We start from the raw sequence: 16,144 nt of genomic DNA, 5'->3' as shown, positions 1-16,144 counted from the left end.
GGCAATTGGGGAGTGAACCAGAGGATGGGAGATCTCTGTCCCTCTTTCAAAAAAAAAAAAAAAAAAAAAGATATATATATATATATATATATACACACACATATATATATATATATATATCTTTATATCTCGTTGTCAATGTTGGTAGCTTTGGGATGAGGGTGTTTAAAACCTTTAAGCTTAAAGAAAAGAAAAGGGTCTTAAAAAGATCATTACAGACCTCTGGTTCAAAACAATTTTGGCACTTTGCTTTAAGATCTCTTCTCAAATTCCCACTGAAATGACCAAAGAAATAAAAATACAACAACAGTTTATCAGTAATGAAAAAGGGGGATGAACACCATCCACACAAGAAAACTAGAAGGAATTTCTTAAACACATAGTTCCAGCAAGGCCAGACTACAGACTAGCTCACAATGTGTGGAAAAGCCCAGTGAGGGGAAACCTCCTCCCACTGGGGATGCTTCAGAAGGTGTGTTGCTTGCTAAAGCCCAGGAAGCACACCGCACCAAGAACTTCAGGGATTTCAGGGTGAGTTTATACTTATCTTAGAGAGACCACAGAAGCTGGCTCCTAATTATAGGAATTATTCTGGATAGAGATGGGGAAATGCTATGCTTCTGGCTACCAAATAAATACATAAAGAAAAATGGGTCACATTTTCAAAAGGAGAAGCTCCCCACCACAGTCATCTCTGGCTACTGCTCCACAAACAACAAAATGATACTATACTGTCTCCTTTAGTAAATCTAAAGTTCCCCCTCATCCCTGCATCTAGGCCTGAAAGATCTGTTCAGAGGCTCAACAAGTTACTAACCCCAACTAGACCAGAAAATGATTGAACGTTCTGTAGAATATGAACTAATGTCCCCCTATGAAATGGTATTACTATAAAAGAGAGAAAACATTAGAATACTTATATTTTGTATTTTCATAAAAGTTCAAGAATATGCTGAAAAGGAGAAACTAGCAATCAGATAAACTTACTTTACATAAATATTTATTTTTATAATTGTTCTGGATGTGATCATTTGCATGTTTGTCTCCTCTACTATGACCTTTCAACAGTTAGAAACTATTATTTATTCATCTTTGAATTCCCAGGACTTAGCATAATGCCTGGAAGAGCAAAGATATTAGAATACAGTAAATGTTTCTTGAATGAATGAGCAAAATCAGAAATTTATTCTATCAGTGCTTACATGTTTAATGTGATTACATAAGTTTTTATCCTAAATAGTTTTATTCAAGTATTAAAAATTATTCCCTAAAATTTTTATGCTTTATTCTAATATCTAAACAATGTTAAGGTTATCCATATTAGATACAGACAGTAAGCTAGCAATAAACTACCTACTTCTCTCTTACATTACTGAACTTCACTGGATTTCAAAATATTTCCTCTTAAATCAATAATCAACATTCAAGTAATAATAGACACTATATGAGTATGGCCAACCTGACACAAAACTTCACAGTGTGAATATGTGGAACAGTGTGGACGTGATAACACAGGAACAGCTTGCCTTTTTCTGTTCTCCCCTCAAAGCAAAAAGAGTCCATGGAATCATCTTGAAAAGGCCTGCAGGTCAAACATCAGACCTGTGCACTGTGCACTAACAGGAAGGTGCTACTCTTACTATTTGGAGAAAAGCAGAAAGAACATGAGTGGTTTCTTCAAGGGAAGATGACTGATGTTTATTCAAAGACCAAAATATAAAACACTGTTTCAGAAGTCCAGGCAAGTCATTATACATAAATAAATTACCTGCCTCAATTTCACTCAAGGGAAACTGAAAACTGGGAGCACTAGTCTCAGCCCCCAGCATTCAGCCTACAAAACCTCAAAGATGTGAAGCTCTGACATTGTCAGTAGAGGATTATTTACACTAATTTTACAGACTTAGCAACTAACAGTCAAAGTGTTTCATTACTGTAATTATTGAAAAAGAAAATTGAAAATTATTGAAAAGTTACATTTACGGGGGCCAGTGTTGTGATATAGTAGGCTGAGTCACTGCCTGCAATGCTAACATCTCATATGAGCACAGGTTCAAGTCCCAGCTGCTCCACTTCCAATCCAGCTCCCTGCTCAAGTGCCTCGGAAACCAGCAGAAGATGGTCCAGGTACTTGGGCCCCTGCCACCCATGTGGGAGACCCAGATGGGAGTTCCTGGCTCCTGGCTTCATCCTGGTCCAGCCCTAGCTACTGTGGTTATTTGGGGAGTAAATCAATGGATAGAAGATCCCTCTCTCTCTGTAAATCTGCCTTTCAAATAAATAAATCTTTTAGAAAACTATGCTTACTTCCCATGGAGGTTTAAGTTTTTCAGAGCCCCTGATATTCTATAAAGTGTGAGAACTCAGTAGCTAACTTAAATGTCCTAGACTGTTAAATTTCAATCATTACAACTCCTGGGTTATTCAAGGCACTGGGAATATAAAAATGAACAACTTAGGAAGTTGACTGATGACTGATAACAGTCATATCAGGGGGAGGGGGTCCTGCATTAGTAGGCAGTTATTCCTACCCCAGACTTCTTGGTAGAGGAAATAAGAGCCAAGCATCCACCATAGTGCACAGCACAAAGGAGGCACTTATAGGAGCCCATTTTACCACCTGCACTAGGCCTTTAAAGCAGGGGGTGACTTGAGAATCTCATTTTTCTCACTCACAAAGGTCTTTTTCATGTGTATGAGACTTTCTGGTTACATCCCCAGCATCTGTTGCCTCCTTTTTCCCTTTCCACCAGATCTAATTTTGTTTTCTGATCCATGTGTGTCCTGGAAAGCTGACTCAACCCAACTCCACTCTTGGCTTTAAGCCAGGCAAATCAGCACATTCCATCTCCTTGACCACAGTGACAGTTTAGGGACAGGCACGTGATCAAAACTAGTTAACCAGAGTGAACCTTCTGACTTTTACTGGGAATGCTGGGACAGAGATAGAGATGAATGAGCCCAGGGGGGAGCTAGCAGGCAACCTGGCCTATGTGGATCACCAGTCTTGGAAGGAAGTCAGTACAAGGAAGAGCAAAGACAAAAGCAAACCAACAACTCAGAAACAGGGTACTCCCTGCCTCTCATGAAGCTCACCCCACGTAGAGGCTTTTCAGTTAGAACTGTATTCCTCTCTTTACACCAATTTGAGTTGTAGTTTCCAAAACATGCCACTGACAGCACATGACTACACATGTGTCCCTAGTTCTCCAGCCTCAGAATAATGTAAAAAATAAGGTCTAAATTATAGTTTTAGGCACCTCACGTTAACAATATATTGTAACCAGGCTGGTTATATAATGAAATGGCAGACATCAAGACCATGTAAAATCACAAGTGTAAGCCTAACTGGCTCCCAATGACACATATAATGGACATAAAATGACATAATTGAACCCTTGGGAACTCCTAGAAAAAGGAGGCCAGCAGTGCTATCAGGGGACTTCAACAATGAGTCCCTCCTGCTCAATACCACTGCACCTGACAAACTCCATCTGCAACTGCATAGAGAAGGAACTATTTCTTATTTCTACTGACCATAGAAGTGAGAAGTGGTCTATTCAGGAAAATTTGTATGGTTGAGTTACCAACATTTCAAAAGCACATCATATTGGTATAAGATTTAGGCAACAAACATTTGATATCCTTGCTTTACTTCATCCCTATACATACATACACAGAAATATGTATTTATTCATTTTCTGGTTGCACTATTTCAATGTATGTTATGGAAATTTTACCCTTAAATACTTTAGCATGCATCTCCTTGGAATAAAGAGCACACACCTATAGAACTACTATAGTACTACAATATTATTATCTAATTCCCTAGCATCAAATATGCTGATTACATTAAAATGCTTCTAATTTTTTTGAAATTAGAAAACATTTTATTAGATATTTTCCATACAGTGTGATAATTATCGATTCAGCATCACTTTAATATAATATTTATCAAATTATATGGGTGAAATCTGTTAAGTTTCCATATTTTACTGCAGTGACACCTGTGTTCTTCCTTCCTCCCACTTTTTCTTTTTTTTTAATTTTCATTTAATAAATATAAATTTCCAAAGTACAGCTCTTGGATTACAGTGGCTTTTTCCCCCTTTATCCTCCCTCCCACCCACAACCATCCCATCTCCTGCACCCTTTCCCATCCCATTTACATCAAGATTCATTTTCAATTATCTTTACACACAAAAGATCAACCTAGTATATACTAAGTAAAGATTTCAACAGTTTGCACCCACACAGAAACACAAAGTGTAAAGTACTGTTTGGAGTACTAGTTATATCGTTAATTCATATAGCACAACACATAAAGGACAGAGATCCTACATGGGGAGTAAGTGCACAGTGACTCCTGTTGTTGATTTAACAATTGACACTCTTGTTTATGGCATCAGTAATCACCCGAGGCTCTTGTCATGAGTTGCCAAGGCTACAGAAGCCTCTTGAGTTCGCCAACTCCAATCTTATTTTGACAAGGTCATAGTCAAAGTGGAAGTTCTCTCCTCCCTTCAGAGAAAGGTACCTCCTTCTTTGATGGCCCATTCTTTCCACTGGGATCTCACTCACAGAGATCTTTCATTTAGGTTTGTTTTTTTTTTTTTTTTTTTTTTTTTTTTGCCACAGTGTCTTGGCTTTCCATGCCTGAAATACTCTCATGGGCTTTTTAGCCAGACCCGAATGCCTTTAAGGGCTGATTCTGAGGCCAGAATGCTGTTTAGGACATCTGCCATTCTATGAGTCTGCTGTGTATCCCGCTTCCCATGTTGGATCGTTCTCTCCTTTTTAATTCTATCAGTTAGTATTCGCAGACACTAGTCTTGTTTATGTGATCCCTTTGACTCTTAATCCTATCATTATGATCAATTATGAACTGAAACTGATCACTTGGACTAGTGAGATGGCAATGGTACATCCACCTTGATGGGACTGAATTGGAATCCCCTGGCACGATCCTAACTCTACCGTTTGGGGCAAGTCCAATTGTTTTTAAAATATCTCCTATATCTGGGTTTTGAACCACGATACCATGATTCAATCAACATTCACGTGTTATATTTGCTTACCCTGGGCTTTTTTGTCTCAACATGGCAATGGGGGCGGGGGGAGGATGAGGTTCTACACAATTACATTTTCCAAAAATATTTAACATAATTCAACTGAGATATTTCCAAGTTTTACTCTATAACTCCTGGAGAAAATTCCTAAAGGAAAAACCTACCTGGAGGGCTGAGAAGCTGGAGGACTTCAGTGTGTTCCATAGCTTGTAGGAAATCGCTCAAGTCTGTGACCGTACAGCCTTTTTCACCCATTAGCTTCAGTAAACATAGGCTTGGGCTTCCTTCAGGCTCCAGTACTTTAAGCGAACACTGCTCCAGGTCCAGACAGCTAAAAACAAAGAACTTTCCTCAATGATACACCTGCTATCCATTTGTCATAGTGCAGGTACCGCAGGGAATAAACAGAAGTTGGTGAGTCGAGAGAAACCACTGATGCTGCCTCCTCCTTCTCCATCATGGAGAGGATTCCTCTACATCTCCTCTCCCCACTCAACTCTTACAATTGGTAAATCAGGAGAATGAGACAGAAACCTGGAAATAGGATGTTAGAGAAATTCAGCCTTGAGAGCGACCAAAATGTGTGCCTGTATTTTGGGAACAGGGGCTAGGAAGACCAAAAAACTGAAGAAACACAAGATGAAAAAAAATGAAGGCATTCATTGGATAGAGCCTGTTTCCTTCTGAGAAAGGAGTATGTACTCATTCTATTAGGGAGCCTAAATACATTAAGTGATGGCACATGCTCCTATATGAACAATACTAGCAGTACTTGATATCAACAGAAAGAAAAGCCAGGGACCAAAAAATGATGCCGGATGGCACAGTCAATGCTACAAAATTAGTTACCAGAGGAACACTTAAAATATCTCAGATACTAGTTGAGTAATTTATAGTACGTATATCAGATGAACTACTATAAACTAATTTTTTAAAAAACTGAGGCAGATGTATAGATCTTTGAAATACAATGAAAAATGGTAATACACTACCATTTATATTAACAAGGTATTACGTCTATGATGTCTATGAGTGTATTCATGTAATAAGACAGAACCATGTATTTTCTGGATGCTACTTTTATTACCAACTGTATGAGCATGTGTTCTTATAGATGCACAGCAACTCAGAAAATGTAGCTAGGAAACTGGTAGCAGTGGTTACCCTAGAAAGAAGAACTAAGGAGTAGAGTCCACAGCTGGATTTGCTTTTCACTATAAACCCTTGTGTACTGTTAAATTTTTTTTCACTATGTGCATTCATCTCAATAATTTTTTTTTGCAAGTATATTTAAAAAGAGAACCAATACTACTAACATTTAAAATGCCAAGAAAACCCTATCATAGAGACAGGCCAACTATGACCTATGGGCCAAATGCGTTCAATTACTGATTTTTGAAACATTTTATTGGAACACAGCTATGCTCATTCATTTACACATTTATATCTGCCAATGGCTGCTTTCCTCTTCTAACAGCAGAGCTGAATAGTTGGCCTACAAAGCCAAAAGCATTCACCATTTGGCCCTTCACAAAGATCGTTTGATAGTTCCTCTTCTAAAGAATCTTTACATTCTTATCATTCTTTTGTTAAAACTATTTTTAAAAACTATTTACTTATTTATGTGAAAGGCAGAATTAGAGAGAGAGAGAGAGAGAGAGAGAGAGAGAGAGAGAGACATCGTCAATCCATTGGTTCACTCTGGCTGCAATGGCCAGGGTTGGGCCATGCTGAAGCCAGGAGCCAGGAACTCCACCCAGGTCTCCCACATGGGTGGCAGGGGACCAAACACTTGTGTCATTTTCCACCGCTTCCAAAGTGCATTCGCAGGGAGTTGGACCAGAACTGGTGCTCATATGGGATGCTGGCATTGCAGGCAGCTGCTTAACCCACTGCACCACAACACTGGTCCTTAAAAGTATTCTCTTAAAAAAAAAAAATCAATATTTAACACACACACACACACACACACACAATATTTCCTTTTGTATGGTATGATGTTCAGTAGAAGTATACAAAATTAGAAACAGAGGTTAAGGTCAGATTGTAGGAGGCCATAAACAATGGACCATGATATAGACTTTATTTATAGAAGGGGAAGGTACAAATTATGAAATATTCAAGGAGAGGAAAAAAGAACAAAGTGAAAACCAAACAATTAAAATCCACAAAAGCCTTCACAACGAAACATAACCAAAACAAACCAAAACAAAACCAAAGGGTTTATCATCTTCACGGAGGCTGGTGCTGCAGTGTAGCAGGTTATGCCTCCAACTGCAGTGCCAGCATCCCATATGGGCAATGGTTCGAGTCCTGGCTGTACCACTTCTAACCCAGCTCCCTGCCAATGTGCCTGGGAAGGCAGTGGAGGACATCCCAAGTGCTTGGGCCCCTGCACCCACATGGGAGTCCTGGGTGAAGGTCCTGACTCCTGGCTTTGGTCTGGCCCAGCCCTGGCCACTGCAGCCATTTGGGGAGTGAACCAGTGGATGGAAGGACCTAACTCTGAATTTTAAATCAATAAAAATTAATTAAAAGGTCATCTGCATGGCATCCTGTATAATTATCACACCTCATCCATCCAGCAGACACTGCTCCCTTCTTGGCCAATCTGAATTACACTCCAGCATAGACTCGCTTCTCAGTGAGGTCTTCTGAGACCACATCAGTCTACCACACACACTCAGTCTCCTTAAGGGGCTTACTTTGCAGACCAGGGGCTGGCAAACTGTTCCTGTAAAGGGCCAGGGAATACGTGTTTTAGGTATTAGGGCTATACAGTCTCTGTCACACAGTCTTCGTTGTCTTGTTTCGTTTCACTAGTTTTAAAATACAGAAACCAGTCAGTTTATGCGCTGTGCAGAACCAGGCAACAGCCTGCGTCTAGCTCATGGGCAGTCATTTGCAGACCCCTGTTCTTCTATTTGACACAATATTGTCTTAAAACTGCAAGCTCTTCTTCATGAGCATGCCCTCTCTATTCAAACAGGTAAGCTCACTGAAAACAGAAACTCTATCATGCCCACATGAGTCGTTCATAAATGAAAGATTAAATGAATTTCAATCATAATTGAAAAAGCTACAAGTCTGGACAGGAGAAGGTATAAAAATATAACAGCGTTACAACTGGCAGTATCAAGCTTAGCAATAAGCTTTCCTATTACTTAAAAGTTTTATTTTTATTAAGCAAGGCGATTTTAAAACATTTTATTTATTTATTTTCATTTTATTAGGGGAGGGAGAAATATATTCCATTCCCAAATTCCCTCAACAGCCAGGGCCGGGCCAGGTCAAAGTCAGGAGACTGGAACTCCATCTGGGCTTCCCACATGATTGGCAGGGACTCAAGTCCCTGAGCCATCACCTGTTGCTTCCCAGAGTGTGCACTAGCAGGAAGATGGAATCAGCTAGGACTGGAACCCAGGCATTCAGATTTGGGATGTGGGATCTCAGCGAGCACCTTAACGACTGTATCATATGCCCATCCCATTCGAAATATTCTTCACCCTCATCCCTTTTCTTTGATCCAATTTAGTTACATGCTTCTACAGTATTTATATCATCACCCAGGATTTATAATTCTGATCACAATGATTACTTCATACAGAAAAATGCATCCACTGAAATAATTTCAATAGTAATGTTATCTAACTTAAATGGTTGTAAGAATTAGATAATCTATGTGAGAAGTGGTTGGAAGGGAAAAAGCACTTGATAAAGGTTGGGTCTTCTTATGCATGAAAAATATGGGGATATTAAAAGAATATTAATGTTAATTTCTTAACTATGTTTAATTCTGAAAATGGTTTTACTTTTCCTTAAATATTTGTGAGGAACTATTTTAGTAACCTGATAAGGTCCTCCCAATCCTCCTGTGACTAATATACTTATTAAGCATTCTTTTCTAAGTGTTTGCATTTATATAATATTCAATCTACTATTCTTACTCAATGTGAAACATCATCTTAATAGATCTCCCAATCCCAAATTCTGGACTCTAGACCAGTGGGAAAACAATCTCAAGCCCATGGCAAGACGATAAAAAGCAGAGTAAGACTACCTTTTACTCTGTGATGGTGTTTCCTAGTTTTAAATGTTAAAATGTCTTTTTATGAAATAATGGTGACTATTGGAGCAGTAAAAATAACAGGCTGCAGATGCCTGCGGGGTGTTCCTGTTTTGCAAACTTTTTCTTTACCAGTCTGTGAAATGTCCGAGTCAAGGAAGCTCTATCAGAAACCATGTAAGGTTTACTATCATTTCAAAGGATTATGAGATTTATAAAAATAAGGATGTGGTATGCTAAATATAATTTTTATTTATGATTCTGAGGTTTACCAGGATCTGATACATGAAATTAAGAAGCCATCTCATCAAATGAGATCAAGTAATGTTTAATTAATGCTTATATTGCTACAAAGAAAATTAAAAGCAACTTGACTTTTTTTCCTTCCAATCAACAAAGACTGAAGTAGACAATTTCTTTTCCAATTCAGATGCACAAAGAAAAACAAATTCTCTTTTCATTTTACTGATTTTCCACACAGGCACTGGCTTTCAGTAAGATGAGACTTAACACACACCCAGCTTTTCTTTCTTTCCTTTTAAGTTCCATTCCTGTAAAAGTGCTTTGAGGTGGTTTCTGCGAGCCCTAATCTGGAATTTGTGATTTAATTAAAAAGACTTATTACTGAATCAAACGGACTTTGCTTCTAAAAAAATACCTATTTTTATCTTTACTTATAGAAGAATATAATTAAATAAGATATTGTACATGCTTTAGAGTGCAAAGCACAGCAATATTTTTAGCTTCTTCAGCTTCTCCTCTTGGTAAATTTCCTCTTCGGAATCTTTTTCAATTCGATTTATTTATTAAACACCTGAAACAGCCAGGCATTTAGGATATAAAAAAAAACCCACCAAATTCCCATCCTCCTGGACTTTTCAATCTAGAGGAAAGGTACAGACACGCACACATCAACTGTGTATGTGGATTCTTCTACCCAATATCCTACGTGTGGTGGTGAAAACAAAACAGGGGGATGGATAACAAGGAGGTAGCTGTGGGGAGTCATTCTATTTTTTTTCCAAGACTTATTTATTTGAAGGGCAGTGTGACTGAGAAACTGACTGATCTTTCAACTGCTGGTTCACTGCCCAATGCCTGTAACAGCCAGGGCTAGGCCAGACTGAGGCCAGAAGCCAGCAACTTCATCAAGGTCTTCTACCTGGGTGGCCAAACCCAAGTAGCTGGGCCGCTATCTCTTGCCTCCAAGGTGCATTAGCAGTATGCTAGACCAGAAGTAGAAGCTCCCTCAAACACAGGTGCTCGGCTATGCAATGTGGCCTCCTTCCCGAGAGCTGCTTAACCTACTATGCCTCGATGCTGACCCAGTAATTTTAAGAATTATCATCAGAAAATCCCCGTTAACATTACTTTTTTAATAAAAAAAATTTTAATGCAGTTCAAATTGGTTTGCTTAGTTTATTTCAATGCCTTTGCTGCCGGACCTGGGGGCAGGGACTATTCAATTTCTCTGCCTTCTCTCTGTGGTGACCAAGGTACAGACATCTGTGGCATTGAACTTTAAATTTCACTTTATCCTTATTTTTCTTGATCTTAAGAGTTGGCATCCTTTTGCCCAGCTATGAGCAGAAAGTCTTGGGTTTCCTCCATTGTGAGGGGAAATAGTGACAAGGGCATGGGTTGGCATAGCAAGTGTCGAGAAACAAAGGCAGAAAAACAAGAATCTGACTTTAAAGCAAACACCTGAAAAGGTGATGGAGCAAACTGTGTGGTCATCTGTGGCACCCAGCTAGCCCTGAGTAAGCAGCAAGCCTAAGACCCTGCCGTGTTCAAGAAAGGAAGTGAGGCTGGAGTAGACAGAGATCCAGATAATACCGGAGAATCAGGCCCAACAGTTAACTGGAAACTGAATGCTGTTTTTCATTCTGAGATGGAAAAGCACCTGGAGGGTTAAGAGCAGAGGAGAGACAGTCTGATTAATCATTCTCACTGCAATTTTGAGAACAGACAATGCAAAGGATGGAGGAGTGGCTACTGGAATATCATGGTGGCCTGGCCTAGTGACAGTAGTGCAGGGTGAATTCCAGGTACATAGTGAAGCAGTGTCAGCAGGCAGGAGAAGCTGACAAAAATGATGTGGTATAAAAGCTGAGTCATGAAGGAATGAACTTGCTGCCCACTGGGGCAGAAGGTCCTTGAAGGAAGTTCTGGCAACCATCAGGGTACAGTTACCATTTACCAAAGTACAGAAAACTGACAGAAGGAGGTTGATGGAGAGAGATTCCACTGAGATGCTTGAGAGGCACTCCAGAGGAGATGGCCAACAGGAACCTACACTGACAAATCTCAGAGACAGATACTGGGGTATTCAAGCAGGAAAGCCACTGAATGACAACACAAAGAAGGGGATTAGGTGAAGCAGCATAGAAAAACAGTGCCTGAGCCTCAGGGCATTCCAAAATTCCTAGGCTGAAGGACAGAAGTGAGGAGACTTCTTTTTTCTTTTTTTCACAGGCAGAGTTAGACAGTGAGAGAGAGAGAGAGAAAGGTATTCCTTTTCCGTTGGTTCACCCCCCAAATGGTCACTACTGCCAGCGTGCTGCGGCCGGCGCTGCGCCAATCTGAAGCCAGGAGCCAAGTGCTTCCTCCTGGTCTCCCATGTGGGTGCAGGGCCCAAGGACCTGGGCCATCCTCCACTGCCTTCCTGGGCCACAGCAGAGAGCTGGACTGGAAGAGGAGCAACCAGGACAGAATCCAGCGCCCCAACTGGGACTAGAACTCGGGGTACTGGCGCCGCAGGTGGAGGATTAGCCAAGTGAGCCACGGCGCCGGCGAGAGACTTCTTGTTAGAGACTTTTACACATGCGGTCATGCCTATTAAAAGCTGCTGCAGGGCCAGATTTCTGCAGCCAAAACAGCACCTTCTGTGGAGCAGATGTGCCACGGCTGATGGTTTTCCTTGGTCCATGTTCCACAGCCCCCTTTCTAAATTTCCAGCTTAATGGAATTTAGGCATTTTATGGTCTCCCCAAAGCTCTGCCATCCCTGGGGCCCAGATGTTCCAGCCTTGACAGAAGTTACATAGCTTGGGCAAGACACTTAGAGTCGGTGCCTATGTACTTTGACAGCAGGATGTTTGGTATTAGATCAGTGTGGAAGAGAGTAAGGGCTGGAGGATATGGAGGGCATTCCTACCTGCACATGGTGAAGGGACTAAACCCTACGCAAGGATCTACTTCTGAATGACCAAAAGCCACCTGAAAACATTTAGAATTACTCCTAATCCCTGGTGGACAATTCTGAACCAGCCCTTAAGGTTTACTTAACTTTTATTATTAAATAAATTCTTTTCTAGTTTGTATAACCTTGTAAGGAGGCAAGAAAAAAAAACAAAACACCAACAACCAGAAACACAACCTTCTGAGATATTAAGGCTGAGAATCCAGCGACTCTGAGGAAAGCATTTCATGTCCTCCTGGGACTTGTTACCCACTTGGACTAAGCTGCAATACGATTTCTGCTTGGCGCTAGAGAAAAACAGCTCTTTGATCTGCCATCACAGACCCTCTCCTCCCATCAGTATGATGTCACGTTAAAATACCTTTTTGCCTTAAACAGAATCAGAAATCACTGACTGACACCTGGCCCCTCTGTTGTCACTGTCCAGTGCTAACCTTCTTAAATCTTATGATCTCAAGAGGTATGAGCTTACTGTTAAATTCTTCAACATTCTCCATCCCAACTAACTTCCTTGGAACTAGCCTCCACCATCCTGGAACACTGGTAAAACTCATTTGTCTCTTGTGGAAGTCTCACCCTGAATTCTCAGGTTCCACAACAGCATGCCCTTGGGTGCTGGTCACCTCTTGCTAGGCAACTGACCCGCCCAATATGAGCCACGGCAAAGCGGCCTCAGTCCTTCCCGAATGCTGGCTAGCATCGTCTGCAGCCTGTAACAAAGCCTGACTGAAGGCTTGGGGCGGAAAACAGCACACGACATCACGTTATCCACAATTTTCGGGTTCCACCAGCCACACTTCCTGGCAGGGCTTGCTAACCTTCTTCTCTCTCCTGCATGGCCAAATACAAAATACCAGGCTCTCTTCAGAAACCCAGAGCCATCCCTTGTGCTAGTTAACATCGAAATACTCTGGAAATCTGCCTCCAAAGAAGGTAACTTTCTGCATTATGGTAATTACAGAAATTCAGAAATCTACGGACCTAGGATAATAGTATTTTGGATTTTCTTTGCATAGCTGAAGTCCAGTGTTTCCTATTTCAGAAAAAAATGATGTCACCTGTCTGCCTGGCTTTGCTCCTGCTCACTTCTTGATCCCTTCCTCACATCATTACTCTTCCATATGGGCAACAATCCCTTACATCATTACTCTCTGCTTTAGTCTCAAACTCTGAAACTCGCTGGTGGAGGCTTAAAGTAGGTAACACATGGAAACACTCAGTACAGTCTGGGATATACTGTGTGCTCCATAAATGATAAAACACATTACCTCCATTCATACACTGCACAACACTGAGTATGTTATTTGTGAACATCCCCAAATAACAGTTCATTATTAGACCAGTCCTTTTTAATAGGAGTTAAATATTTGTTAACTTTTTTTTATCTTCTGGGACTTACAGCTGAATAACAGACACTATATAAAGAAAATCCTGAATGAATGACTCCACTGAGAATTCAATAAGTATTTATTGTCTATGAAAGGTTCAATGTATAAAACAGGACATTAAGAGATGTCTCCTTGTTCTTAAGGAATTTTTGGAGAAGTGTCCAAATAATTATGGTACAAGACAAAGTCTAGTCATTTAAGAAGTACAAAAAAACCACTAAGGAGTTAAAAAGGCAGAATGAAATCATAGCAATGGTATAGAGTAGTGGTCTGGGACTGTCAATCACAAGGTCACAAGGATTTTTGCGAGTAATTCTAAGACTTTATCTACCCCTTTCATTCATTGTCTCAGGACCATATACTGGAGCTTCCAGTGTCCCCTACACGCATTACAGCAACAAACCGAAATGCAGAAGCCCCTAAAAGCAGCCAGTTCTTGGGATTAAGTCAAAGCTTTAAAGGACTTTTTAAAATGTAAACGAATGCAAATTTTCGAATTAATTATTTTGTTTTAGACAAGTTCGTTTTTTTACCCAGAAATACCATTTACCTCATGGTAAAAAGTTAAATATTTGGAAGACGTCTCGGTTTAAATTTCAGCTGAAATATCACTGTATACCATACCCATGTCACATATACCCCCCCATAAAAGCTCTCTGGGCTCCTCCACAGCGGCCCTGAGACCAAAGCCTTCCAGCACGGCCGAGCGGGCCCTCCCAGGCCCGATCGGGACCACAGGCTCTCGCCGGAGACCAGCAGAGCACTCCGTAACTGGGTTCGGTGCAGGAAGACGGCGCGTGCAGCCTCGCTCTTGCCCGCTTCCTTCTCTCCCGCCCTCACAGCCTGCGCCGATTCCTGCAGCCCCGTTCTGCCCTTTCGCTCCCTTCCCCTGCCCGGCCGCTCCCCGTGCACCCCGTCCGCCCCTCCTCAGCGGCCCGGGGCCAGCTCTCCCCTCTCCACAGCCTCGGCGGCCGACCCCCCACTTCTCCTCCATCGCCAGCAGCCGCGGGGTCCCCGCTGCCTCTCCCTCCCCTAGCAGGGGTCCCCGCTCCAGCCCCCGGCGTTCGCGGGGCTCTGCGCTCGCTGCCGCCCCCTCCTCTCACCCCGCGCTCACCTGAGCCGCAGGCGCCCCCGGCTGCCCGCCACCTCGGCCAGCCTCCTCCAGCCCCGGCCCTCGGGCGCCCGGTCCAGGCTCTCGCTCAGCCTCCGCAGCAGCGGCTCCCGCAGGCGGTTGAGGGTCGCGCCGGCCAGAGGAGCCAGCGGCGGCCCCGAGGGCGCGGCGAGAAGCGGCTGCGAGGCCGGGGGCGGCGGGGCCTGCAGCGGCTCCCCCCACAGCGACATGGCCCGCGCCGGCGACCCCGACGGCCGCAGCTCCCGCCGGCCACGTCGCGGCTCTGGGCTTCTTCCGCGCACCTTCCGCTCGCCCCCTCGCTCGCCTCGGAGCTGCAGAGGCAGGGGGCGGAAGGACCGGCAGGGAGGAAGCTCCGCTCCCCGCCGGGCTGAGGTAACTTCGCCCGGAGACCCGGGGCCGCCGCCGGCGCGCCCGCCGCACCGAGGGGCGGGGCCTCGGGGCAGCCCGCCCAGTGCGCGTGCGCGCGGCCGCGCGCCTGCCCCGCCGCCGCGGAGCCGCGGCCGCGCGAGCTTCAAACCGCGGCTGAGCAGGAAGGGGCCGGCGGCTGCAGCTGGAGGAGGAAGCGGCGGAGGAACTGCGCGCCGGTGGCTCTGGCGCGGCGAGGAAGCCTGCGGCGTGGGGGCTTCCCGCGGCCGTGGGAGGAGGCTTGCCTCAGGCAGCGCGGGGCGCGCTCGCCGACCTCCGCGGCCCGGAGCGCGCCGCCGCCCTGCACTGGGCCTCCTCAGGGGCCGCTTGCTCGGCTCAGTTGGGTGTGGCGTTGCGAGAGGGACGTAGTCCCCAGAACCCTGCCGGGGCTTCCATGCGTAGTTTTTAAAAATATTATTTATTTATTTATTTGACAGAGTTAGAGAGACAGAAAGGTCTTCCTTCCATTGGTTCAGCCCCCAAATGGCCGCTATGTCCCTAACTACGCCGATCCGAAGCCAGGAGCCAGGCGCTTCCTCCTGGTCTCCCATGGGGTGCAGGGCCCAAGCACCTGGGCCATCCTCCACTGCACTCCCGGGCCACAGCAGAGAGCTGGACCCTCCATGTGTATTTAACACCTGAGCGGAGGCACGTGGAAGACCTCACAGATGGTGTTTCTGGGTCAGGCTGCCAGCCACAGGCTTCGTGATCAAAGCCGACCCTTCCGTGGTACGATCCGGAGCAGACGAAGTCCATCCCCGGGTTCTTTTCCCCTGTCTTCGCAGCATCCAAAGACATCATCCCATTGAAACGGGACACAAAGAAGTAACTTAAGAACCGTGGCCAGACAAGTGGCGCGTGGCACAAGGCTTCCTGGGCCAGT

The 16,144-nt window shown here is 43.6% G+C and overlaps 1 protein-coding gene across 2 annotated transcripts in view; it reads right to left on the bottom strand.

Annotated features, from left to right (window-relative positions):
- The window catches only part of MALT1 (MALT1 paracaspase), a 66,209-nt gene extending 51,129 nt beyond the window's left edge, over positions 1 to 15,080 (bottom strand). For both annotated transcript variants that reach the window (XM_062201735.1, XM_062201736.1), the window contains exons 1-2: positions 14,839 to 15,080; positions 5,234 to 5,400 (exon numbers count right to left, since the gene is read on the bottom strand). In XM_062201735.1, coding sequence (XP_062057719.1) covers positions 5,234 to 5,400; positions 14,839 to 15,065 — 394 coding nt within the window. In that variant the 5' untranslated portion in view covers positions 15,066 to 15,080. The remainder of the gene's footprint in view (positions 1 to 5,233; positions 5,401 to 14,838) is intronic.
- Positions 15,081 to 16,144: the final 1,064 nt, after the last annotated feature.

Source organism: Lepus europaeus, chromosome 9 (genome assembly GCF_033115175.1).
Source record: "Lepus europaeus isolate LE1 chromosome 9, mLepTim1.pri, whole genome shotgun sequence".
Lineage (NCBI taxonomy): Eukaryota > Metazoa > Chordata > Mammalia > Lagomorpha > Leporidae > Lepus > Lepus europaeus.
This window is presented reverse-complemented; position numbering and strand designations above follow the sequence as displayed.